The 24,764-nt window shown below is 40.4% G+C and overlaps 2 protein-coding genes across 5 annotated transcripts in view; one reads left to right on the plus strand and one right to left on the minus strand.

Moving 5' to 3' along the window:
- The window catches only part of LOC125467505 (AP2-associated protein kinase 1-like), a 75,949-nt gene extending 57,196 nt beyond the window's left edge, over positions 1-18,753 (plus strand). The window contains exons 13-19 of one of the 4 annotated variants that reach the window (XM_048563451.2): positions 9,666-9,895; positions 12,207-12,364; positions 13,024-13,140; positions 14,494-14,520; positions 15,614-15,718; positions 16,155-16,194; positions 16,285-18,753. In XM_048563451.2, the coding sequence (XP_048419408.2) occupies positions 9,666-9,895; positions 12,207-12,364; positions 13,024-13,140; positions 14,494-14,520; positions 15,614-15,718; positions 16,155-16,194; positions 16,285-16,342 (735 nt within the window). In that variant the 3' untranslated portion in view covers positions 16,343-18,753. The remainder of the gene's footprint in view (positions 1-9,665; positions 9,896-12,206; positions 12,365-13,023; positions 13,141-14,493; positions 14,521-15,613; positions 15,719-16,154; positions 16,195-16,284) is intronic. The other 3 variants (XM_048563452.2, XM_048563453.2, XM_048563454.2) reach the window with 3 other exon arrangements.
- Positions 15,480-24,764, minus strand: part of LOC125467506 (progestin and adipoQ receptor family member 3-like) — a 51,502-nt gene continuing 42,217 nt past the window's right edge. Inside the window, exon 8 of the mRNA XM_048563456.2 lies at positions 15,480-15,773. Coding sequence (XP_048419413.1) covers positions 15,742-15,773 — 32 coding nt within the window. The 3' untranslated portion in view covers positions 15,480-15,741. The remainder of the gene's footprint in view (positions 15,774-24,764) is intronic.

Genomic DNA, 24,764 nt, shown 5'->3' on the forward strand with positions numbered 1-24,764 from the left:
TTAATTAGACTGATGTGATGGAGGGGATATTTGGTCAAAAACTCATCTTTTAGATCAAGTAAAGTATTGGATTGCCAAATAATCTGTTTTACCTTGAGACCATGGCTGCATGTGAAATCTGTGTCAAGGTACAAAATTTGCATTTGATTCTCAAGATAATATCTTGAATCTTCCAAGCTAGTACAGTTGTAGATTCTCAAAGACTGAATATTGGCAAACAGTCTTAAAAAATGCAGGCACTAGTAGGGAGTTTACAAGAGGCGAAGAGGAAGCAGAATTGGGTACCATCATGGTAACTCCAGGTCGTAGAAGTTGCAGAACAGGGACTCTTTGTATTGACGAGGTTATGGCTGCAGTGGCAGCATTGTAGTATGCCCAGAGGGGGCCTCATGGTGTCATTGAGGCAGCAGCGGAGCCAGGGACTCCTGGTTGTGGTTGCGATAGGCCCAGAGCTGGGGATTCCTAATTACTGGTGAGGCAGTGGCAGCAGAGTTGGGAACTCCTGCTTGCCGGGCAAGTAGGGTTCAGCATGGGACCAGGCATTGGTGTAATAGCATTGGTGTAGCAACATTGGTGGGCTGAGCAGTGAAGAGATAACATCTGAAGAGAGGGGCCTTTGTTGATGGGTGAGGCCCTGAAGGAGGGGTTCGAGCACAGTGTCATTAGTGAGTCAGCTCAGGATTCCCTTTTAAGTTGATCTTTTTATTCCTTCTATTCTTAAACTATTCAAAATAGTGCTGAACCGTGGCGACAGTTTAAACTTTGCATTGTATTTTACAATTAATCATTCAATTCAATGTGTCAATGCATACATGGACCTGACTCCACATGTGTGGATGTTGTGCGCAAGGAAGGCTTGTGAATAAGGAATGGTTGAAGGTGAAGATTAGATCCTTTGAGGTAATGGTGTAGGGATAGGGACTTCAATGGAAATGATCATTAAAGGTCTTTTGGTAATGCTTATCTAATTGCAGGTGAAGTTAACTGAGAGCAGTACTGTGTGGCTGGGCGGTAAATATGTGCATTGGTTAAGGACGCTGTAATTGACCATATCGAAGCTATAGAGGGTGAGAAAGAATAATGCACTGTTATGAAAGTCTCAGTATGTTACTTATATTTGTTTTAGAGCTACTTATCAGGGCCCGGTGTCAAATATGTTTCAGTGAGTACCACCATTTTCCCGAGTCACAATCGAGTCCCATGCCTTGTCATGAGTGCAAATATCTACACTGACATTCCGGAGCAGTACTGAACAAGTGCTGCTTTGTCTTTTGATGAAACAGTAAACTGAAGCCCATCTGCCAATTAGGTGTCTGTAAAAGCTATACTGGAAATTTTTCAAATACAGCAAGAGGAATATCCTTGGTATCGAGGTCTAAATTTAACTATCATTTAACATTAAAAAAATTGCTATCTGGTCATAATCATGTTGCTGTTTGTGGGAGCTTGCTGTGCACATTTGGCTGTTATGTTTCTGATGTGACAATAGTGGCTACACTTCAGAAGTACTTCATTGGCTGTAAAATATTTTGAAACTTAATGATTGTGAAATTTGAATGCAGATCTTAGAAAATTTAAATTACAGGGAGGGTGAGCACTGATTTGGGAGAAGACAACATTTTTAATGGAGAAGAAAGGTGATGGTGGAATTAGGTGGTGGTTGGCAAGAAAGCAGATTGAGCGTTATGTGTTTGGGGAGTGGATAACTACCTAGTTTGAGAAGGAGATAGGATACCTACCTGATCAGTTCAATTTTGTATGCTTCACATTTAATATGTTAGCTATCTAAAGCCTTCTAAACTGTCTGTGGACTCCAATAAACCTGAGATTACATCATGGATTTAAATAGCAGTGTTCACTTCATAATTAATCAATTAAATTGGTGCTACTTACTCATGCAAAGTTTCTTTAAAATTTATTCATGGAATGTAGGTGTTCCTGGCTGGGCCAGTATTTATTGCTCATTCCTAATTGCTCTTGAGAATGTGGTGAACTGCCTTCTTAAACCCTTGCGATCCATTTAATGTTAAGGAGGGAGTTCCAGGATTTTGACCCAGTGGCACTGAAGGAACAGGAGTACATTTGGAAATGAGGGTGGTGTGAGTGACTTGGAGATGGACTTGAGGGTTACGGTGTTCCCATCTGTCTGCTGCCCTTGCCCTTCTAGATGGTAGATTTGGAAGCTGCTGGATAAGGAGCCTTGATGAACACTTACATTGCATTTTGTAGATGGCACATAGCACTTCTATTGTGTGGGTGGTAGAGGAAGTGAATGACTGTGAATGTGGTACCAATCAAGCAGGCTGCTTTGTCCTGGATGGTTTCTATTTTTTTTCATTCACAGGATGAGGGCGTCAAAGACATTTATTGCCCATCCCTAATTACGCAGAGGGCAGTTAGGAGCCACCCACATTGCTGTGGGTCTGGAGTCTAATGTAGGATGGACCAGTATGGCAGTTTCCTTCCCTAAAGGATATTAGTGAACAAGATGGGTTTTTCCTGACAATCGACTATGGGTTCAAAGTCATCACCACTAGATTCCTAATTCCAAATATTTATGAATTTGAATTTCACCATCTGCCGTGGTGGGATTCAAACTCAGGTTCCTGGAACGCTATCTGGGTCTCTGGATTAACAGTCTAATGATAATACCACTAGGCCATTGCCTCCCCTTGAGGCAAGCTTCTTGAATATTGTTGGAACTGCACTCATTCAGGCAAGTGGGAAGTATTTCTTCATGCTCCTAATTTGCACCTTGTAGATGGTGGGCCGGCTTTGGGGAGTTGGGAGGTGAGCTACATGCTCCAGGATTCCCAGAGTCCAAACAGCTCTTGTAGTCACACTGTTTATATGGCTCGCTCATTCAGTTTCTGTTCAATAGTAGTCCTTAAGATGTTGATCATAGAGATTTAGTAACAGAAATACCATTGAATGTCAAAGGTTGTTGGATAGATTATCTTTTGTTGCAGATGGTCATTGCCAGCACTTGTATGACGCAGGTATTACTTGCTGCTAGTTGGCCCAAACCTGGATGTTGTCCAGACCTTGCTGTACTTGTACACAGCCTGCTTCAGTATATGAGGAGCTTTGCACAATTATCAACGTTCAGCACCTTTCAGTGAATAGGACGGCGTAGTGGCTTAGTGATTAACACTGCTACCTCTCAGCACCAGGGGCCTGGGTTCAATTTTAGCCTCAGGTGACTGTGTGGAGTTTGCATTCTCCCTGTGTCTGCGAGGGTTTCCTCCGGCTACTCCGGTTTCCTCCCACAGCCCAAAGCTATGCAGGTTATGTGGATTGGCCAGGCTAGATTGTCTATGATGCCCAGGGATGTGTAGATTAGCCATGGAAATACAGGTTTACAGGAGTAGATGGTGGGGGGAGGTGAGTCTGGGAGGGATGTTTTTCAGAGAATCGGTGTGGACTTGTCAGGTCAAATGGCCTGTTTCTACACTGTAGGTATTCTGTGGATTTTGTTCTGTTTTATGAATATCCCCACTTCTAATCTTGTGATGAAGGGAAAGTTATTGATAAAGCAACAAGTGACGTTTAGGCAGAGGATACTTTTTCCCTGTGGAACACTTACTGAGCTAGTCTGCTTTGGAATGTAGGAATGTACTGCAGAATCCTCCCTAAACAAGTTATAAATGCTTTCCCTGGTCACTTCGATTTACTGAAATGCTGGTGTCACGGAGCAGCACTTTAACTGACATTTCAGGTCAATCATCTTTATCAGAAAGGCCAGTGACTTGAAACCTTAATGCAGTTTTCCTCTCCACAGAAGCTCCTGGACCTGAGGATTTTTGTGATTTCTCTTTTTGTTTCAGATTGGATAATGTATGCATTACAAACAACTGGAAGGACATGTATTTGATTCATTAGCTAGTTCTGGGATGTATGGCCTACATACCTGACATTGCATGAATTTCAGTGGAATGTACAGAATTGCTCAACCATGTGGTAGAGTGTTGGTTAGAACCATACTTGATTATCCCAAGTTTACAAAACTGAAAACAAAACTACAGTCGTGTGATTCCACAATTGGGCAGCATTTGCTGGACAATCCTTATTGTGTAATTTTATTTAAACTAAAAACCAATTTAAGATAATCATTCTCACATGTAGAGTGGTTCATATAATGCTTATTCGCAATAACACGCATTCATATTCAGGAACCTATTTTCTGCAAATGAAAGCTATATTTTCCAGCTTTGCACCTTTCTCCAGAAACACTAAGATCCAGTAGTCTTCTGATGATCTGTCCACGGTAACGTAATGACCACTCTGTTGACTTGAAAGCAGTTTAGCACCCTGATTTCTTCTGTAATATCAATTGTCATGACCTACTTGGTAAAGTGCATGATTGTGAGGCCCCACTACTCTTGAGGTAATCACAAAAGTTAAAGGTTTAATCAAATGACTCAACATCCCCTATTTTCTTGTATGTTAAGGCTAATAGAAGACAGATGTTTCTGTAAATATTATTTATTACAAAGAAATCCGTTTTAACCAAAGGCAAACAAATATATCAATACAACTCTACTAGATGAAACTCTAACTTGTTATAAACCTCTGCGCAGACATAAAGGCAGACAGCAGAACAAATGAATGTGGATACTACAGATGGAGAAAAAAAGTACTGGGCAAATACAGTTCAATAGCATTAGTTCACAGGATTCAGTGAGACATACTTCTGGATCGCCAGGTTCTGATGCTTTATAATTTCTTTCAGTTCCTCACTGCAGGCGTATGGCAGTTGGCAGTCTAACTGTTCAGTTTTTCAGTCACTGATTAGAGGCAGCAGCTTAGAGCAAATGGTGAATGAGCATAGTTAGCTATCTTCCAAGTTAAATTGAAACAAACACGGTAAGTTACCTAGGCTTTTGTAACTTTGACAGGGAGGATTGTGGTGCACATTCCTGCATTCCAAAACATACCATCTCAGTTTCAGACCATCCCTGCGGATGTTCCTCAGAGGAATGCCCTCTGCCTGAATATCACTAGTTGCTTTATCAATGACCTCTCCTTCCATTGAGAATGAGGTCACTTTTCTGTTGCAGTCTGGAAGCATCTGCCTTTGTCTTATTCACAACTCTGGCTTATGGGTAGGTGAACTACCCAAGTTGCTGTCATGTTGGTGAATCCGGACCTCCCCAACTGGTCTGATTGCACAAACTAATCTACGATCTGACAAAGCTTACTTTGTGCACACATTCGTGATATCTTGGCATCATAATCCTCTTTCCCTACTGCTCGAACAAACCAACAGTATAAACAGAACTCACGGCTTCCAGCAACTTGCTTCTAAAAGTGCAATAACTCCCGCAGTTTTTGATTTTTGGTCTGTAACCCAAAATGAAGAAAAATAAGAAGACCAATCTTTAGAAAATTATTTAATCATTTTAAATTTGGCTTTTTTGCATTTAGAGTCATAGAGATGTACAGCACGGACACAGACCCTTCAGTCCAACTCGTCCATGCCAACCAGATATCCAAAATTGATCTAGTACCACTTCCCAGCATTTGGCCCATATCTCTCTGCACCCTTCCTATTCATTTACCTATCCAGATGTCCTTTAAATGTTGTAATTGTACCAGCCTCCACCACTTCCTCTGGCAGCTCATTCCAACCATGCACCTCGCTCTGCATGAAAATGCTGCCCTTAGGTTCCTTCTAAATCTTTTCCTCTCTCCTTAAACCAATGCCCACTAGCTTTGGACTTTCCTACCATGGGGGAAAGACCTTGACTATTCACCCTTTCAATGCACCTCATGATTTTATAAACTTCTATAAGGTCACCCCTCAGCCCCTGATGCTGCAGGGAAAATAGCCCCAGCCTATTCGGCCTCTCTCTAAAGCTCAAACCCTCCAACCCTGGCAACCTCCTTATAAATCTTTTCTGAGCTCTTTCAAGCTACGCAACATCTTTCCTGTATCAGGGTGATCAGAATTGAACACAGTATTCCAAAAATGGCTGACCCAATGAAGGGTCTAGGCCCGAAACGTCAGCTTTTGTGCTCCTGAGATGCTGCTTGACCTGCTGTGTTCATCCAGCCTCACATTTTATTACCCAATGAACTGTCCACCTGCAACATAACCTCCCAACTCCTATTTTCAATGCACTGATCAGGCAAGGTGGTACGTTTCTGTATTTTTGAACAATAGCTCGACAGTGTAAACTTGCTGCCAGATAATTTGTGTAATAGCTCCACCCAGTGGTAGCATATGCAATAGAGTTTCCTTCAGTTCTTCACTGCAGGCGTATGGCAATTGGCACTCTCACTGTTCAGTTTTTCAGTCACTGATTAGAGGCAGCAGCTTAGGGCAAGTGGTGGATGAGAATAGTTAGCTATCTTCCAAGTTAAATTGAAACAAACACGGTTAGTTACCCAGGCTGTTGCAAGAAGCTGTTGACCTGAAATGCACATTGCCACTTAACAGAGATATTGCCCTCTCTGTTCTTTCGTTTTTTCCATTCTCAAGATTTTTTTGGCCCGTATATGGCTTTAAAGTTAGCATTTTGTTTCCGATCTTTAGTATCAGTATTAGTTTTAACCTTAGATGAATGCTTAACAACTCTTAGTGTAATAATTACCTTACATGAATGCTTTTCTCTTTGTAAAGTTTGAGCTTTGATGATATCCCAGTTGTCCTGATTTAACATACTAATTCCAGTAGACTTGCGGTATTAACCAGTCTGCTAACCCAGGTAATAAAAACTAATTAAATCTTTTGTCATGCTTCTATTCTTGAATTTTTTTTAAGCCTCCTCCTGATGACAAATTGAAAACCAGTCATCAAGAGATTTGCAATAAATTGCTTGGGGATAGTTTTTCCTTCACAACATGTACAATTAAAGTTTGAAGTGAACACCTTGGAAAGTAGTTGTTTTCTGTCCATTGTCATATGTTCTAACATACTATCATTGTGGATGTGTGTTTGCTCGCTGAGCTGGAAGGTTAGTTTTCAGACGTTTCGTCACCATTCTAGGTAACATCATTAGTGAGCCTCTGACGAAGCGCTGGTGTTATGTCCCTCTTTCTGTTTATCTGTTTAGGCTTCCTTGGGTTGGCGATGTCATTGCCTGTTCTTTTTCTCAGAGGATGGTAGATTGATTTGGAGCAATGTGTTTGTTGATGGAGTTCTGGTTGGAATGCCATGCTTCTAGGAATTCCCGTACGTGTCCTTGTTTGGCTTGTCCTAGGAACAGAGACACGCATGAGAATTCCTAGAAGCATGACATTCCAACCGAACTCCATCAACAAACACATTGGCTCCAAATCAATCTACCATCCTCTGAGAAAAAGAACAGGAAATGACATCGCCAACCCAAGGAAGCCTAAACAGATAAATAGAAAGCGGGACATAACACCAGCACTTCGTCGGAGGCTCACTGATGATGTTACCTAGAATGGTGACGAAACGTCTGAAAACTAACCTTCCAGCTCAGCGAGCAAACTCACATCCAGAACTTGAACCTGAGCTACAAATCTTCTCAAAACTCGCTACTATCATTGTTTAATTCGCAGTCTTTTGTTACGCCTTCACCAGATTTCATTGACAACTTGTTCATTGTATGCAAGGCAACACTAATACAAATAGTGAACAGATCTGAAGTTTTTTTTATACTTTTCACTGCCATTGCACCTTAATGACACAATTTAGGTGAAGCATTAATTCAAAACTTATTGTGATTCAGAAGTACCTTTTGTACTCCAGTTGATGTAATTGTCCATTAGTTGATGTATTTTTGTTGCTGTATGCCTTGATTCCCAAGTAGTCATGTACTGAATTGCAAAACCTAAAAATGTATGACCGGATGTTAAAATTTTATGAAGAGCCAAATTAGATTTTAGAATGTCTTGTCAAATTTAAAATGGATCATAAGTTTATACTGTCAATGTGCTGCAATCTTATTTTCTTAAAATGGTTTTTAAAGCCTGAGTTCCAGCAATTTGACTGTGCAACAGCCGCTACCTGTGGTGGAGGATCATTTGATTATTTGCCATCTTCTAATGATTTAATCTGCAAAATGCTTGCTGGTAATCGAAATGTTTAAAATCCAGACTTGAATCTAAACATTTTGGTCCTCAAGATCAACGCATAAAGACCATTCGGTATTAAAATACATAAGAATACAAAAAAAATTGAAACTGTTGTAGTGCAATTTAGAGAATTTGAATTCTTTTTGCTGTTTTAGGAGTTAATTCCAACCTAGGTTAGTTGCTCATAAAACATAATTTTTCCCAGGGTAATTTTAGGATAATGTTTTGTACTTGGAAACATGTAGTGTGTTCCCTGAGAGTAATTTTGTAGAACTGCAAACTGAAATATTATCATATCAGGAAAGTTGATCTTATATATTTATTTTCTTGTACGAGGTTATAAAGATATAATGCCTCAACCAGTGATCTGTAGCCTTTGCCTTTGGAGTCTTGTGACCTTTCAATGTCTCACTTACGGCTCCCAACCTTTTTCGATTGGATCACAATAACATGAAAAAGCCTGAAAAAAACACAAGTGAAGAAAAGAAAGAATGAGTTTTTATGGTGGGATGAAAGCCTAATCGTGCAGCATTTCAAATATCTTAACAAAAAAAACGTAATTATGCTCTAAGCAAACCTGTTCAAGTGGTATGGCGACATCAATATTAAATACGATGTCTTTGGTTTGAGGAGCAGCCTTTATGATAGTAACCATTTTGATCAATATATAGCTGCTGTTTGTACTATTTGAGGCAGTTTTCTGAATCATGAGTAGAAATAGCTAAAATTAATTGAAGTGCATTTAAAACTCGTTAAAAAGATGACATTCTTGCCAAAAAGGTGTTTTAAAAAAGTGGGGGTTAAAGTTGGGTCAACTTAAATTTATTTTTCTATGAATATGTCAGTTCAATGCATGTATCTTTTATATGTGAGTTATACATTCTGTCAGAGACATTTGGCAATTTGCTAACTTTGTTTTATAGATGGTTGTAGTTCTTTCTGTCAAATGCCTCTTGGTGGATTTTTACAGTGGTAAATTATTTTCAAATTACTCAAGTGACAAAAGACAGCTTGGCCTAAACATTGCTGCCTAGAGTTGTATCTCTATTGTTCACCAGCAGCTTTTGTCTCCTAGTAATTATTGTAAAGCAACCTTAATCTTGCTACACTTCATGACTTGTTAAGTTAATAAATGAAGATTTTGGAACAGAGGGCAGCAAGTGGTTTACCACAAAAGTAATCAAGCTTAATACACTACAGTGAAATATAAGACACTTATATCTTTAAGTTTCTTTTCTCCTATTCCCTAGTGTGAAATTCAGTTCCTTCTGTCTTGTGCGGTCCTTTTGTCTGGGTTGTATATGTAATGTTAGTGCAAAGCTATTTAACATCAAAGATTGAATACGAAGCTTAATATATTTTTTAGAAATTGGAATTCTTAACAGAAATTAGCATGTGCAAATTCTAATGTCCAACTTTTTATTTGCTGATATCTTTAGATTCCCTCAGACTAGATTTAAGATTCAGGTGGTGGCATCACCTAACCAGAACTGTCTGCACCTCCCCAACAATTGTGAAATACTTCCGCATTTAGGTTTCCTTCACTTTTTTAACTTTGTATACAAGTAAATTGAGCCAGTGAAAATGAATGCACACAAAATGTAATTACTTTTGTACAGTTACAGGCACATATGCAGCAAAAACTTCAAACTCAACAAGTTCAGCCCCAGTCCCAACAGACAGACAAGCTATTATCATTAACGCCGCCATCTTCACCAAAGGTGCAGCGAGCAGGCCACCGGAGAATCGTCAGTGATGTCCCATTCAGCAGTATATTTGGAGTCCCTGCCAGTCGATCCTCTCAACAACTGGCAGCAGCTGCGGCAGAAGCAAATCTTTATAAATCAAAGTGAGTTCAACACAACGTGATCACGGAGTTAGGTAGCACTTTGACGTTTTACTCAATAGAAACAAAGGATCATTACTTCTTATTTAAAATTGCCTGTTCCAACCTTAATTTACAGTTAAATAATGGACTTTTAAATTTCCATTGCTGATGTTGGCATACAACAAAATGCCATCTCTTTCCATAGTCTATCCTTCTATTTTTCTACCATTATAACTTGCATTGAGAGAGGGGAGGATCACATTTTCCATGTAGGTGCTAACTTCAGAAGGAGATGGTTCTGCGTAGTAGAAGGAGGTAGATACTAATTTAAAAAGTAGGACTTCGGTGGTCAAAATGTTTAGATTATTACCCAAGCCAACTGAAAATAGGCAAGAGGAAAGTCAAATTAGGGAAATTACCCAAAGACTGGTGTGGCAGAATTGGTTTCTGTTCGTGGGCTGCTGATGCAAGTACTTTGGAATATGGGAAATTAATAGGGATCTGACTGTTAAAGTGTACAGGTTACTTAGGAAGGATAGCTAGGATTGAAAAAGTGAGGGGGAGACTTAGTTAATTTAATTATGGTGTTAGTATAACAGCTGACACAAGTACAGGAACAGTGATGTAGAAACAGTAGAAATGTGGATTGATAAAGGCATGAAGTCACTTGTACAGCAATTGGGAGCAATGTTAGGCCCCCAAACATTATCAGCACAGTAACATGGAGCATGAAGGAAGAAGTAATAAGATCTTGACAGAAAGGCATGCTGATGATTGTGGGAAATTTTGATCTAATATCATCTGGTAAAGTCAGATGGACGAAGGTAGCTTAGATGACTTCTTGGAATGTTTTCAGGATAAATTTGTAGAACATCATATTCTGGAACTGACCAGAATGTAATCTATACTCGACCTGGTATTGTGCCACAAGATGGGATTGACTAGTTAATGATCTCATCGTGAAGACACCCCATGTTAGTAGCAAGTGATTTGAATTTTATTTTCATTTTACTGGAAGGAAGATTAGGTTTGGGGCACTTTCTTTTAAATTTGGAAAGGATATTGAAGCATATTTTCTCTTCTGGGGGAACCCAGAATTATGGGCACTTTTTAAAATCCAGGGCTGTCCATTTAAAACTGAGATTAGCCAGATTTTTTTTCCTGAGCTTTGAGTGTCTGTTAACTTTGACTCAGAGATGGTAGGAACTGCCAATGCTGGAGAATCTGAGGTAACAAGGTGTGGAGCTGGATGAACCCAGCAGGCCAAGCAGCATCAGACGAGCAGGAAAGCTGATGTTTCGGATCTGGACCCTTCTTCATTTTCTGAAGAAGGGTCCAGATCTGAGACGTCACTTTTCTGCTCCTCTGATGCTGCTTGGCCTGCTGGGTTCATCCAGCTCTACACCTTGTTATCTCAGTATAACTCTTGTTTTTTTTATGCAGTTAGATTTTTATTAAGCAAGGAGGAGGTAGGCAGGAAAGAGGATTTGAAGTTGCAAACAGATCTTATTGAAAAGAGGAGCAGGCTCAAAGAACTTAATGGCCTACTCCTGCTCTTTGTTCATTTGTATTTAGAATTTAAAAAGTCTTCTATACACACAGTCTGAAGTGGGAAATCTACAGTTTTGTTGCACAATTTTTATTTATATAAAATCCCTACAGTATGGAAACAGGCCATTCAGCCCAACAAGTCCACACCAACTCTCCGATGAATAACCTACACAGATTTGCGCCCCCTCCCCCTCCGCCCCCAGTCTCTGTAACCCTGCATTACCCTTGGTTGATCCACCTAACCTACATGTCCCTGGACACTGTGGGCAATTTAGCATGGCCAGTCCAGCTAATCTACACATCTTTGGTTTGTGTCATGTGATTTTTGACCATCTTTGGACTGTGGAAGGAAACCGGAGCACTTGGCAGAAGCTCACACGGACATGGGAAGAATTTGCAAGCTCCATGCAGACAGTCACCCGAGACTGGAATTGAACCCAGGTGCCTGGTTGCTGTGAGGGAAGCAGTGCTAATCACTGAGCTGCCATGCTGCCCTAATATTGTTATTTTGTTCCTTGTAGAGTAAGAGCAGTTTAGATTATTTCAATTATATTATGTAAATGAACTTTTTTTTCTAGATTTATGTAGCAAATGATTTATGAATAAGATTGCTTTGGATGAAGCCTCTGATTCTGCTGACTTTCTGGGACTGTGCCTCTTTAACCACTTCTCAATTTTTAGTCAAATATTTCTCCATTCTGCAACTTATCTCCATTTGCAAAATGTACGTTGATTCAGTCTGCTGTTTCAAATGTTTTACTTCTGACCAATTCCAATTTAGGTCAGCCTCTACAAGTCCTGCAGGATCACCCAAAGCCTCGGAGCAGAACATTTATAATCCACCAGATCTGTCTGTTTGGAATCCTTTTGGAGATGACAATTTTTCCAATTTAACAGTAGAAGACCTTTTAAATAAAGAGTTTGCTGAGCTTCGAGATGGTGAGTATCTTGAGGACTTATGAGGTGTGCTGTGCTCACTTTTCTTAAGTAGTTCCATGTGACATTGTTCCCTGTCTTCTGCATACCACTTGGGCTACGCATATGCATTTAGTCGGGTGATTGACAAGAATACCAGTGTATTTTGGAAGTATGCAGGCATTAAACATGGGGTTGTGCGCTGCAAGCTTCATTCATACTATAACTTGTCTACATGGACGAAGCTGTGGAGTTCATTCCCCTTCTTTAGAGATTTGTTGAGTTTGAAAAAGGTTTGAAATACTAGTCATTCAGAATATGTGGGGTTTATTCTTGTTGCTGAGACAAGACTGGTTTCTGCATCAAGTTTTTTTCATTTGACAATCAGACCTGGAAAGTATTGCTGAAAGTGCATGTCTATACTTGATTTGGAGAAGCTAAAAAATAAGTTATTGTTAAACCAGCAAATTCGAAGTTCCTAATGTGAACCTGCATATGCTCCAGTAGGTTGAGATTCAGTTAAGTCAGCAATGTGGTGGGAACAGGCAATGGCTGATGACCACCTGACCAAATGTTACCAATAAACGCACTGCAATACCTGACTATCCTCTTGTCTTAGAGAAAAAAAAATCTGAAGATTATTCCCCATTAACTAATAGTTTTCTTTAAAACTATTCTAACAGATAAAACTGCGGAACTGGAGAAAATGCCTACTGCAAATTTGGTTCCAACATTTCCCCCCAGCATGACTCCACCCCAAACAGATTTATTTGGGGCTTCACCTTTTGTATCTGGAACAGGTTTGTATTAGGATTTGTGTAATCTATCAGCAGCTGTGGACTCCTGGTAATTTTGCTACCACGATTAATCACAAATCAGTATTTATCTGACAGCATTGTTTTGAATTTTCAGTGTGCAATAAAAGTGAACCTGTTTGATAGAAAATAATTAGGGGAGTCCACTGATCCATCGATGCAAGCAAAGCCTCTTTTTAATTTGGCTTATACTTTAAATTTAATCACTAATATACAGCTTACCTATTATTACTATTATGCATAAAATTCTTTCTATTACTTTCTCAAACTGTTTCCTTTCTTCCAACTACTTTCCTTTTACATTTCCTAAGAAGTTAAAATATCTATGGAAACTTCATTTCTAGAATTTAGCTCATCAACTGGTATTTCTGATCCTTTTATACATGTACCACTTCTGACTTCCCAGGTAAGAATGAATAAATAATGAGTCTTGGTGTTTTGGTCTCTTGAAAATTATCAGAGTGAATGAGGGTGGGGCAGAAGAACAGGTTTCCCACAATTAATTCTTCTGATTTGAACTCTGCCTTAGTAATTTTTATTTACTTTGAAAAATATATGTTAAGAACATCTCTTACGCGTGATCTTGTGCAAAACTTAAAAGATGACTGTAATTGTTGAAACAGTAAAACTGGTATGTTTGTAGGTGTATAAAATAACAACAAAATTCAGGAGAAACTGAACAGGTCTGACCACTTGGTTGTGGCTATTTGAATTCAGTCATCCCAGTTCTATGACACTATTTACAGGAGTTTGTTAGGGTAGTGTCATGGCCCCAACCATCTTCTGCTTCACCAACTACATTCCCTCTTGTATAAGGTCAGAGATGGGCAGGTTCACTGTTGATTGTGATTGTTCAGTACCATTTACAGCTCCTCATGCTAAAGCAGTCTCTGTCCCTTAGACTTCATTTTGGACTAACCCTCTTTTTCCTTAAATATAATTTATCCTGACATCATCCAATACTCTTTTCAACCAGTTTTTCCCAACCAATATGCACAGGTTACAAGTTTACAGAAAGATCCTGACGCTAGATTCCAAAATGAAGGTCTTTTTCATTCGTGGGATGGCTGGCTGTGGAAGCATTTACTGCTCATCCATAATTGCCATTGAGAAGGCAGTGGTGACCTGCCTTTTTGAACCAGTACAGTCCATTTGGTGTAGATATACCCACAATACCATAAGAGAGGGTGTTACAGAGTTTTGACCCAACGAGAAGTAGATGGCACGTGGGCAGTCATGTGATAAGAAATGAACGTAGTCATGATGTAGGGGATGTGTTTGACTATATTTCCGATGGTGAAATAAATATTTTTGTTTAATTTTGCTGCTGTCGAACAGTTGACCTCTTGATTTGTTTTGGAAACGGTAAGGAGAACTTCTGCCTTGTTTCTTAAGATCTAACTAAAAAGTGAAATTCACTCAAAGGGAATGTATGATTAAAAATTATTCAAAATCTTTAAGTAATCCATTCCATTTGTATGGTTGCATGCAAAGTAATTTGTTGGATTATGGACTGTAGGTAGAACTGCAAAATGTTGAGAAAATTTAAATGTTTGTGTATCCAAAGTATCCTTTGTTTTCAAAGTGCTGTTGGTGTTTCATACACTTGCAAATTTTTCTTCATTTCTGCTGCTGCAGTAGAATTATTTGTCGTATGCATCCAAAAATTATTATTCCCACATCGATCATGATAGTTCATATTGGTAGACTATTTAGCTGATTAGCAGTTGCTTCTGAACCCAGTTCTTTTCCATAGATTACTATTTTCAAATAGTAAATATTTCACCCAATCAGGAATCTGAATCCTCATCAATACCCAGCTCGGGGTTTCTAGATCATATTGCAGCACCCTTACCATTAACAGATGAGTAAATGCTAGCACGGCAGTAATGGAACCCAAAGATTTTCTGTCTGCAACTGCTAATCACAAAATATACTGGCATGAGCCATCAGGTCAGCTGCTGTTTCAACAGGACTGGGACCTATATGACTAGCCTTAAAATGAAATCTTCCTTTTGAATGACTGGACATAGAATGTCCATTAATTTCTTCCATCGTAAATGGACTGTTCATTCCCATTGTTGTTTGTATTTTTGAAATTTATTTTTTAAAAATTGAATTAACATGGTGATTATCAATGGAGACTGCTTGTTCTTATTTTGCACTAGAACAAAAAGCAAAACATATCAAATGTACTGGAATCTACTCACTTGAGACATATTTCACAAAAAGTAAAACTTAACAGAGGGTCTCCTCAATGGAAATAGAATTGACTAGATATGATTTTATTTAAGTGAATTTACACTTTGAATATTTAAAAAAAACACTTTTTAAGGAAACACTTGCACTGCCTGTTCTATAGAATGGATTTTGCTGTATTTTTGCTCACTTTTTCTGTCCTGCAACCTCTTTCAGTCACTGTGTTCTTTCCTCTGCTATTCCTGTTGCACCTTCTCAGGTAACTGTGCTGGGGATGACACAGTTTCACATTCCAGCGTCCTTGCTCCTGCTTCAGCTGACAGCACTGACCCTTTTACCCCTACTGTATCTTCTAAACAGACTGGTAAGATGAGATGGCCGGTGATTTTATTTTCTTTGAATGTTGCTTATTCTGAAACCTAGGAGACATCAATTTCCAGTTAATATGAAAAGTATACAAAAACAAAATCGTAAACGTTTAATTGGTTGTAATTGGTAAGTACTGTAGCGTATTTATTTTATTATGAAAATTCTGTACTGGTGTAAGGTAAAACCCTGCACAATTTAACAACTTTCCATATTATTGAGAGGCTGTTGAGTGTTGTATTTGTCAGGGAATTCACTGGTAGAATTGTGGTGCATTGTAGGCCCCATGTATTAAGAATAATTTTAACAAGACAATGTAAATTCATTGAAGTGTGCCATTCTCTCCCACTCTTGCTACTTTCATTCCAAATTGTATAACTCTGTTTTCCCTACTTGACCACGTCTGTCCTTTGCATTCTTTTTGCCTTTTTCAGCACCTCATCTGTCAACAACTCATGATTCCAAATCTGAGATGTGAGTGCAATTAGGAATGTAGTTCACAAAATCCAGTTGTGCATGATGCTTATAAATAACCTAGTAAAGTGATATTTTTTACTTTTCTAGGTGGTCATTCAAAGAACTGCAGTGGGAGTTCAGAGAACAGTCTTCCTGGTCTAGCTAGGTCTTTTCTGCTTGTGGATCAGCTTATAGACATTTAATGACCCTGCCATTAACCTATCTGCATATTACTTACCTGCACCCTTGAGTAGAAACCCCATTCCAAAGAAAGCATGGTAAAATCAAAATACCTCAGTTGAATGCCACGCCTACCAAGACATGATTGTAACAAGATGCAATGGAGATTCTACTAAAAACTAAATGACTATTCATCAAGGCCTTCCTTCACCTTGTACCTGCCTGTGTGCCGTTCATGTGCATATACCAGAAAACTGCTTGGATATCCCATCACCTTTTAAAACCTTCCGAATTCCTCTTCCTACCTTCCTGTCTTGTGTTGTAATGTTTTTTTTAGCAGGAACTTTGGCTCAATATACCTCAGCATTTTTATGCATTGTATGGTAAAAGTGTGCATAGCTACAATATTCTTTAGTTGCACAAAGTGATTAGTTAATTTGAAACTGCAGTACTGAATACCATTTGTGTTTGAATTTAATTTTATAGCTTGGAGCGTTATAAACTAACAGTGCCTGGATTCTACTACTTGAAGTTGTAGTGGCATTGAGGACTGGTATTAACTCGCATGATACTTAACCATGTACTGATGTGAAAACATGCAGCTCATTTTGCACTGCTTTAATTACTTTGCCTTTGTTTGCAATGCATTAGTATGTTCTTCAGTTAATTGGTCACTTTTGCTCTCAAGTATTTTGTAAATTTAACTTTTTCCCCCTGCAAACATTGTTCTAACCTCATTACCTGAATGTCAATAACAGATTTTCAATTATTTGTTATTAACTTGTTATTTTGAATTTCAACTTGAATAAGCTGTTTTAACTTGATGTACAGCCATACAAATGAAATGTGATCTAGTCACATGGGGCTAAGTAGCATTGAGTGCAATACGTCAATGCTGCACACAAGTTATCTTCCATAACATGATTTTAAAAGTTGCTTTTTATTTGCAGTAGGTTCTTTATTTTTGACTAGAGAGTAAAACAACCTTTGTCGATGGTCTAAAAATGTACGTGTTACTCACACATTTGTCTAACTCTATCTTTCCTACATTTTGTTCTAAACCACATGAGGATTTTGAGGTTTCACATAGATTGAATTAGTCCCCAAAATCTATTGCACAACTCTTGGGCATAAAAGAGAAAGAAATCATTTCTATTTAATTCAGTTTAGAATTTGGCTCTCAATTTAGTCAGTTATATTACAAACAATTATATTTTCAACAACCGTTTTTGTAAGATTATTAATCAAAGTAGCTATAATGAATACTGAAATAGAAGCTTAATTATTGAATGATGGCTGGTGTGTATCTTAAATAGGTGATGAGCTTTTACAAAAGGTGACTCAGGTAACTTTGCTAGATAAAGGTAGATTAGATAAATGAAACAGCAGTAAAGTTACAACTTCCAGGTTAGCTGTAAATATTTCAAATAGGGTGAAGATAATGATGGAGAAGTCATCTCCCTGATGTCTTATGTCTAATATGAGGACTGTTACTAGATGTCACAATGTGCAATGTTGACTATTTAATAAATCACTTGGTTTAACAGGGTTTTTAAGAATTATAAAGCTTTGCACTATATTTTTCATTGTGATTAAATCTCAGGATAGATCCTGCTTCCCTGTTTATCAAGTAGCTATTTCTGGTGGGTGTGAGCCTGAAGTATGGTGCAGTGTTTCTGCACTTGTTATTTTGAATATGTTACCACTAGGCTAGCGTTGAACGACTGCAACAAATGGATGACTAAAATGTGATTATTTAAAACACATACATGCTGCAAATAAATTTGAAAACATTTTCACATTTACATGAAATAATGCTTTGCTGGTTTATTAAGTTTGTATGTCTGCACCATACTATTAGTTTGCTGTGGAAGTGTTCATTAGAATGTCGTGCTTTGCAAGAACAACGGGGAGTCTAAGTTACGACTTTATGCTGAGAATATTGAATTACAACATTGCAAATGCAGTCAAATTTCAGGGAGAATATCTTAGCTTTTTATATTTTAAAAAATGTCTCTGGATATAGTCATCAGTGATACCAGCATTCATTGTCAATCCCTGCTTGCACTTCAGAGGTGATCCTGAGCTGCCACTTTGAACTACAGCATCTTCGGTGATGAGGGTAAGTGATATTAAGGAGGGAGTTCCAGGATTTTAATTCAATGGTACTGAACGAATGGTGATGTATTTCCAAATAAGAATGGTTTGTGACTTAAGGAAGCAAATTAGAGGTGATGTTCTCTCTTTTTTTCTTGCTATTTTTGTCCATTTGAGTGGCAAGGTTGTTTGTTTAAGAAATACTTTTGGAGAAACAATTTTGTCATATTTTGTAACTTTCTGTGGCATTTGTAAGTTCAACATAGTATTTCATGATTTATAAAATTCATATTAGAATCAGGATTGGTATAAAGTTTAAAAATGTTGTCACTGTTGGGCAACCTAATAAATTGATGAGATGACTCAGGAAATCAAGTTAGTTGTTTATTTTATACTCCTGTTTGGAGACCTCGTCTTATCATGGAAATGTGTAAATTTCTCTCTGGTAGGTTATAAAATAGCTTCAAGCTTAATCTACATTGTTGCAACATCTCTCTCTCTCTCTCTCTCTCTCTCTCTCCTCTCTCGGTTTCGTTCTTTCTCGCTCTCTCTGTCTCTCTTTTTCTTTCTCTCTCTCTCTCTCTCTCTCTCTCCCTCTCATTCTTTCTCGTTCTGTCTCTCCCCCGCACACGCACACTCTTACCTGGCTCTAGTTTGCTGATAATGCAGCTCCTATACCCTGTCATCATGTTTTTTGGTTCTCAACAGAACAGTACAGTACAGGAACAGGCCCTTCAGCGCATGATGTTGTGCTGAACATTACAGCAAATTAAACTAACCCCTTCTGCATGCCCATGGCCCAGATCCCTTCATTCCCTGTTTATTTGTGTGTCTATCTAAAGGCCCCTTAAATGCTCCCATCATATCTGCCTCCACCACTACTCCTAATAGCATGTTCCAGACACCTGCCAAACTTGTCCCCCATATCTCCTTTAAACTTTCCCCTCCTCACCTTAAATGCATACCCTCTAGTATCAGATGTTCAAATTCAAGGTTGACAGAATCTTTTTTCCAGTCAATGCCTCTCATAACTTTATAAACTTGTTTCAGGTCTCTCCTCAGTCTCCACCACTCCAGAGAAAACAACCCCAGTTTGTAGCTCATACCCTGTAATCCAGGCTGCATGCTGGTAAACCTTTTCTGTACCCTCTCCAAAACTACCACATCCTTCCTGTAACGTGGTGACCAGAATTGAACACAATACTATAATTGTGGCCTCACCAAAATTTCATAAAGCTTTTTTCCTGGCTCTTGTACTCGGTGTCCTGATCAATAAAAGTAAGCATGCCATACACCTTCTTTTCCATCATATCTACTTGTTGGCTACTTTCAGGGAGCTTTGGACTAGGACCCCAAGATTCCTCTGTACATCAATGCTGTTCAGGGTTCTGCCATTAACTCTATATGTTCCCTTAATATTTGACCTTCTAAAGTTCAACAGCTCACACTTGCCTGGATTAAACTTCATCTGCCACTTCTCTGCCCATATCTGCAACTAATTTAAATCTGCTGTATCTTTGACAGCCTTCTACACTATCCACAATTCCCCTAATCCTTGTGGCGTCTGAAAACTTATTAACCCACCAAGTATGTTTTCATGAAAGTCATTTATATAAATCACAAGCAACAAGCACAGATCCCTGCAGAATACTACTAGTCATGGACCGGCAGCCAGAAAAACACCCTTCCACCCCTACCCTCTGACCTCCTATGGACAAGCCAATTCTGAATCCAAACAGCCAAGTCCCTGTGGATGCCGTGGATGCCATGCATCTTGATCTTCTCTGAGCCCACCAAAAGGGGCCTTGTCAAAAGCCTTACTAAAATCCATGTAAACAACATCCACTGCTTTACTGTCATTGATCACCCTCATTGCCTCCTCAAAAAACAATCAATTTAGTTAGTAAGACATGACCAGCCCTGCATAAAGCCATGCTGACTGTCCCTAATTAGGCCATGCTTTTCCTAATGCATGTAAATTGTATCCCCAAGAAACCTCTCCAATAGCTTCCCAAAGGTGATTATAGACTCACCTGTCTATAATTTCCAAGATTATCCTTATTTCCCAACTTGAATAGAGGAACAGCATCACTGACTAGTCAGTCCTCAGAGACCTGTCCAGTGACTAGAGAGGACACAAAGATAGCGAGTTTTGAGAAGATTTGTAGCTCAGGTTGAGGTTCTGGATGTGAGTTTGCTCGCTGAGCTGGAAGGTTAGTTTTCAGACGTTTCGTCACCGTTCTAGGTAACATCATCAGTGAGCCTCCGGTGAAGCGCTGGTGTTATGCCCCGCTTTCTATTTATCTGGTTAGGCTTCCTTGGGTTGGTGATGTCAGGAAATGAAAACTAACCTCCCAGCTTAGTGAGCAAACTCACATCCAGGACACACAGATCTTGGTCAAGACCCCAGCAATCTCCTTCTTGCCTCTCTCAATAATCTGGGGTAGATCCCACCCACACAGGGGACTTATCCACCTTAATGCTTTTCAACAGATCCAAAACTACCTTTCTTTTGACCTCAAAATGCCATAGCGTATTAGCATGTCCTGCACTATTCTGTGTCCCTCTTGGTGAATACCAGTGCCAAGTACTCATTTTGGCTCTTGCCCATAGCCTAAACCTACAAGCAGAATGTCTGCATTATCCATGGCTGCGCCTACATTCTCCCTTGTTATTGTCTTGCTTTTAACATATGTATAAAATGCCTTGGGATTCTCTTTAACCCTACTTACCAAGGACATTTCATGGTTCCTCCTTGCTCTCCTAATTACCTGCTTGAGTTCGTTTTTGCTTTCTTTATATTCTTCATGGGCCCTCTCCAATTTTAGCTTTCCAAACCTTACGTGTGCTTCCTTTTTCTTTTTGACTAAATTCACAACCTCCCTCGTCATTCCAAAGGTCACATGCCTTGCTATCCTTGTATATCTGTTCCTCAACATCCTGGCAACTGTTGGGGTTGGGGGGGGCGAGCTATAATATAATCCCATTAGAGTGATTGTACCTTTCATATTTTTGAGCTCTACCCAAATTGCCTCAGTGAATGAGCCCTCCAGTATGTCCTTTCTGATTAGGAATGCAACTGTTCTACCTCCCTCTCTATCTCATCTAAAACATCGGAACACTGACATATTGAGCAGCCATTCATGTCCCCCTCTCAACCAGGTCTCTGTAATGGCTACAACATCGTAATCTCATGTATTGATCCAGGCTCTAAGCCCATCTGCCTTACCCATAAGAGATAATAGGAACTGCAGATGCTGGACAATCCTAGATAACAAGGTGTGGAGTTGGATGAACAGAGCAGGCCAAGCAGCATGAAAGCTGACGTTTCAGGCCTAGACCCTTCTTCAGAAATGGGAGAGCAGAAGAGGGTTCTGAAATAGATAGGGAGAGAGGGGGGGGGCGGATCAAAAATGGATAGAGGAGAAGATAGGTAGAGAGGAGACAGACAAGTTAGAGGCCAGGATGGAGCCAGTAAAGGTGAGTGTTGGTGGGAGAAAGGGAGGAGATAGGTCAGTCCAGGGAGGTTGGACAGGTCAAGGGGGAGGAATGAGGTTATTAGGTAGGAAATGGGGGTGTGGCTTGAGGTGGGAGGAGGGGATGGATGAGAGGAAGAACAGGTTAGGGAGGCAGGGACGAGCTGGACTGGTTTTGGGATGCGGTGCGGGGGGGTGGTTGGGGAGATTTTGAAGCTTGTGAAATCCACTTTGATACCATTGAGCTGCAGGGTTGCCAAGTGGAATATAAGTTGCTGTTCCTGCAACCTTCGGGTAGCACTGCAGGAGGCCCAGGGTGGACATGTCGTCTAAAGAATGGGAGGGGGAGTTGAAATGCTTCGCCACTGGGAGACGCAACTGTTTATTGCGAACCAAGCATAGGTGTTCCGCAAAGTGGTCCCCAAGACTCTCCTGGGGTTTCCCTGATGTAGAGGAGGCCACAACAGGTACAGCGGATGCAGTATACCACATTAGCAGATGTGCAAGTGAACCTCAGCTTGATGTGGAAAGCCGTCTTGGGGTCTGGGATTGGGGCGAGGGAGGTGGTGTGGGGGCAGGTGTAGCACTTCCTGCGGTTGCAAGGAAAAGTGCCAGGTGTGGTGGTGCTGAAGGGGACTGTGGAGCAGACAAGGGAGTCACGGAGAGAGTGGTCCCTCTGGAAAGCAGACAAGGGTGGGGAGGGAAAAATGTCTTCAGTCGTGGGGTCAGATTGCAGATGGTGGAAGTGTCGGAGGATAATGCGTTGGATCCGGAGGTTGGTGGGGTGATATGCGAGGACAAGGGGGATTCTCTTTTGGTTGTTGTTGCGGGGACAGGGTGTGAGGGATGAATTGCGGGAAACACGTTCGGGACATTCTCGACCACTGCGGGGGTGAAGTTGCAGTCCAAGCTTCAAAATCTACCCCCCACCCCCCACCGCATCCCAAAACCAGCCCAGCTCGTCCCTGCCTTACCCATAATACTCCTTACATTGAAATAAACGAACTTCGGTCCATCTGTCCCATTGTGTTCATTAACTTGTACCTGTCTGTCTATCCTTTCAGAATTTACTGGTTATAACATCAACTTTCCCTTCACTTCCTCCACTAGTTGACCTGCCGCTCTGGTTCCCAACCCCTGCCACTCTAGTTTAAACCTTGCCAAATAGCTCTAGCAAGCCTCCCTGTGAGGATATTGGTTCCTATCCCGTTTAGGTGCAACCTGTCACTTATAAACAAGTCACCCCCACTCCAGAAGAGGTCCCAATGATCCAAGAACCTGAAACCCTGTCCTCTGCGCCAGTTCCTTAGCCATGCAATCTTCTGTCCTGTTTTCCTATTTCTACACTCGCTACTTTGTGGCACTGGGAGTAATCAAGAGATTACAACCTTTAATGTCTTGCTGTTTAAATGACTGCCTAGCTCCTTAAATTCCTGGTGCAAGGCCTCATCCCTCACTTTGCCATATTATTGGTACAACCATGACGTTTAATTCCTCACTCTCCCTGCCCCCCCCCCCAACTTTCAAGATGTCCTACAGCCATTCGGTGACATCCCTGACCCTGGCAGTGGGGAGGCAACCCACCATCCAGGAGTCATGTCTCGGCCACGGAAGTATTGCTGTTCCTTTCATCTTCCTTCCCTCTCTGTACAGCCAAGCTGCTTGCAGTACTCCAAAGTATCTGCACCCTCATCAGCCTCCAAAATGGAATACTGGTTAGTAAGTGGGAACCCAGGGGACTCCTGCAGTACCTGCCTGCTCTTTCATGGAATCCCTACCGTGTGAAAACAGGCCATTCAGTCCAACAAGTCCACACTGCCTGCCAGAAGAGCATCCCACCCAAACCCATTCTCCTAGCCTTGCATTTTTCCATGTCTAACCCACCTAACCTAAACATCCCTAGGCACTATGGGCAATTTAGCATGACCTATCCACCGACCCTGTACATCTTTAGACTGTGGAGGGAAACTGGAGCACCTGGAGGAAACCCACACAGACATGGGGAGAAGGTGCGAACTGCACAGACAGTCGCCCAAGAGTGGAATTGAACCCGGGTCCAAGTTATTGTCTCACCAGTGCAAATTTAGGATGACCTAATCTGCATGAAGATGTCTGTGTATCTTGCCAGTAATGATTTCACCTAAATGCCACTGGCCAGTGCATCTCTGAAAAGAATGTCGACTGAACCTCCAATAATCCTGGGAGTCAACAGTAACTTTATAGGATTTCAAATTTTCCGAAATGAACCCATTTCCTTTATCTTCCTATTGTGGGAAATTCCTGTGTTGCATTCAGTCGTCGTTGAGGTCTACAGCATAGAAAAATGCCCTTTAGCCTATTGACTGTGCCAGTCAAAAACAAACACCTAATTATTGTAATCTTCTATTCCAGCAATTTGGCCTTGGCATTGCAACTGCACATCTAAATACTACTTCGACCTTATGAAGGTTTCTTTCGCCACCACCCCTGCAAGCAGAGAGGTTCAGATTCCCACCACCTCCTTTTCTTACCTTCTAAATATACTGTCCCAAGTCTCTTGCTCCTCCCACCAAGGGGAAAAGTTATTTCTTATCTACTTATCTATACCCTTCATTATTTTATACATCTCAATTATGTAGCTGCTGAGTCTCTTCTGCTGTTCGGAAGGTAATCTCAGTCTGTCCAATATTTTTTCATAAAGCAAACCCTTCAGCCAAGGCAACATCCTAGTACAACTCCTCTGTGAACTGTGTGGTACTTGGAACAGCCCTGGGGAAAATTGATGCCCAGAGAGATCTGGGTATTCAGGTTTGTTGTCCCTGAAGGTGGCAAGGCAGGTTGATAGAGTAGTCAAGA

This window comes from Stegostoma tigrinum, chromosome 37 (assembly GCF_030684315.1).
Source record: "Stegostoma tigrinum isolate sSteTig4 chromosome 37, sSteTig4.hap1, whole genome shotgun sequence".
Classification (NCBI taxonomy): domain Eukaryota; kingdom Metazoa; phylum Chordata; class Chondrichthyes; order Orectolobiformes; family Stegostomatidae; genus Stegostoma; species Stegostoma tigrinum.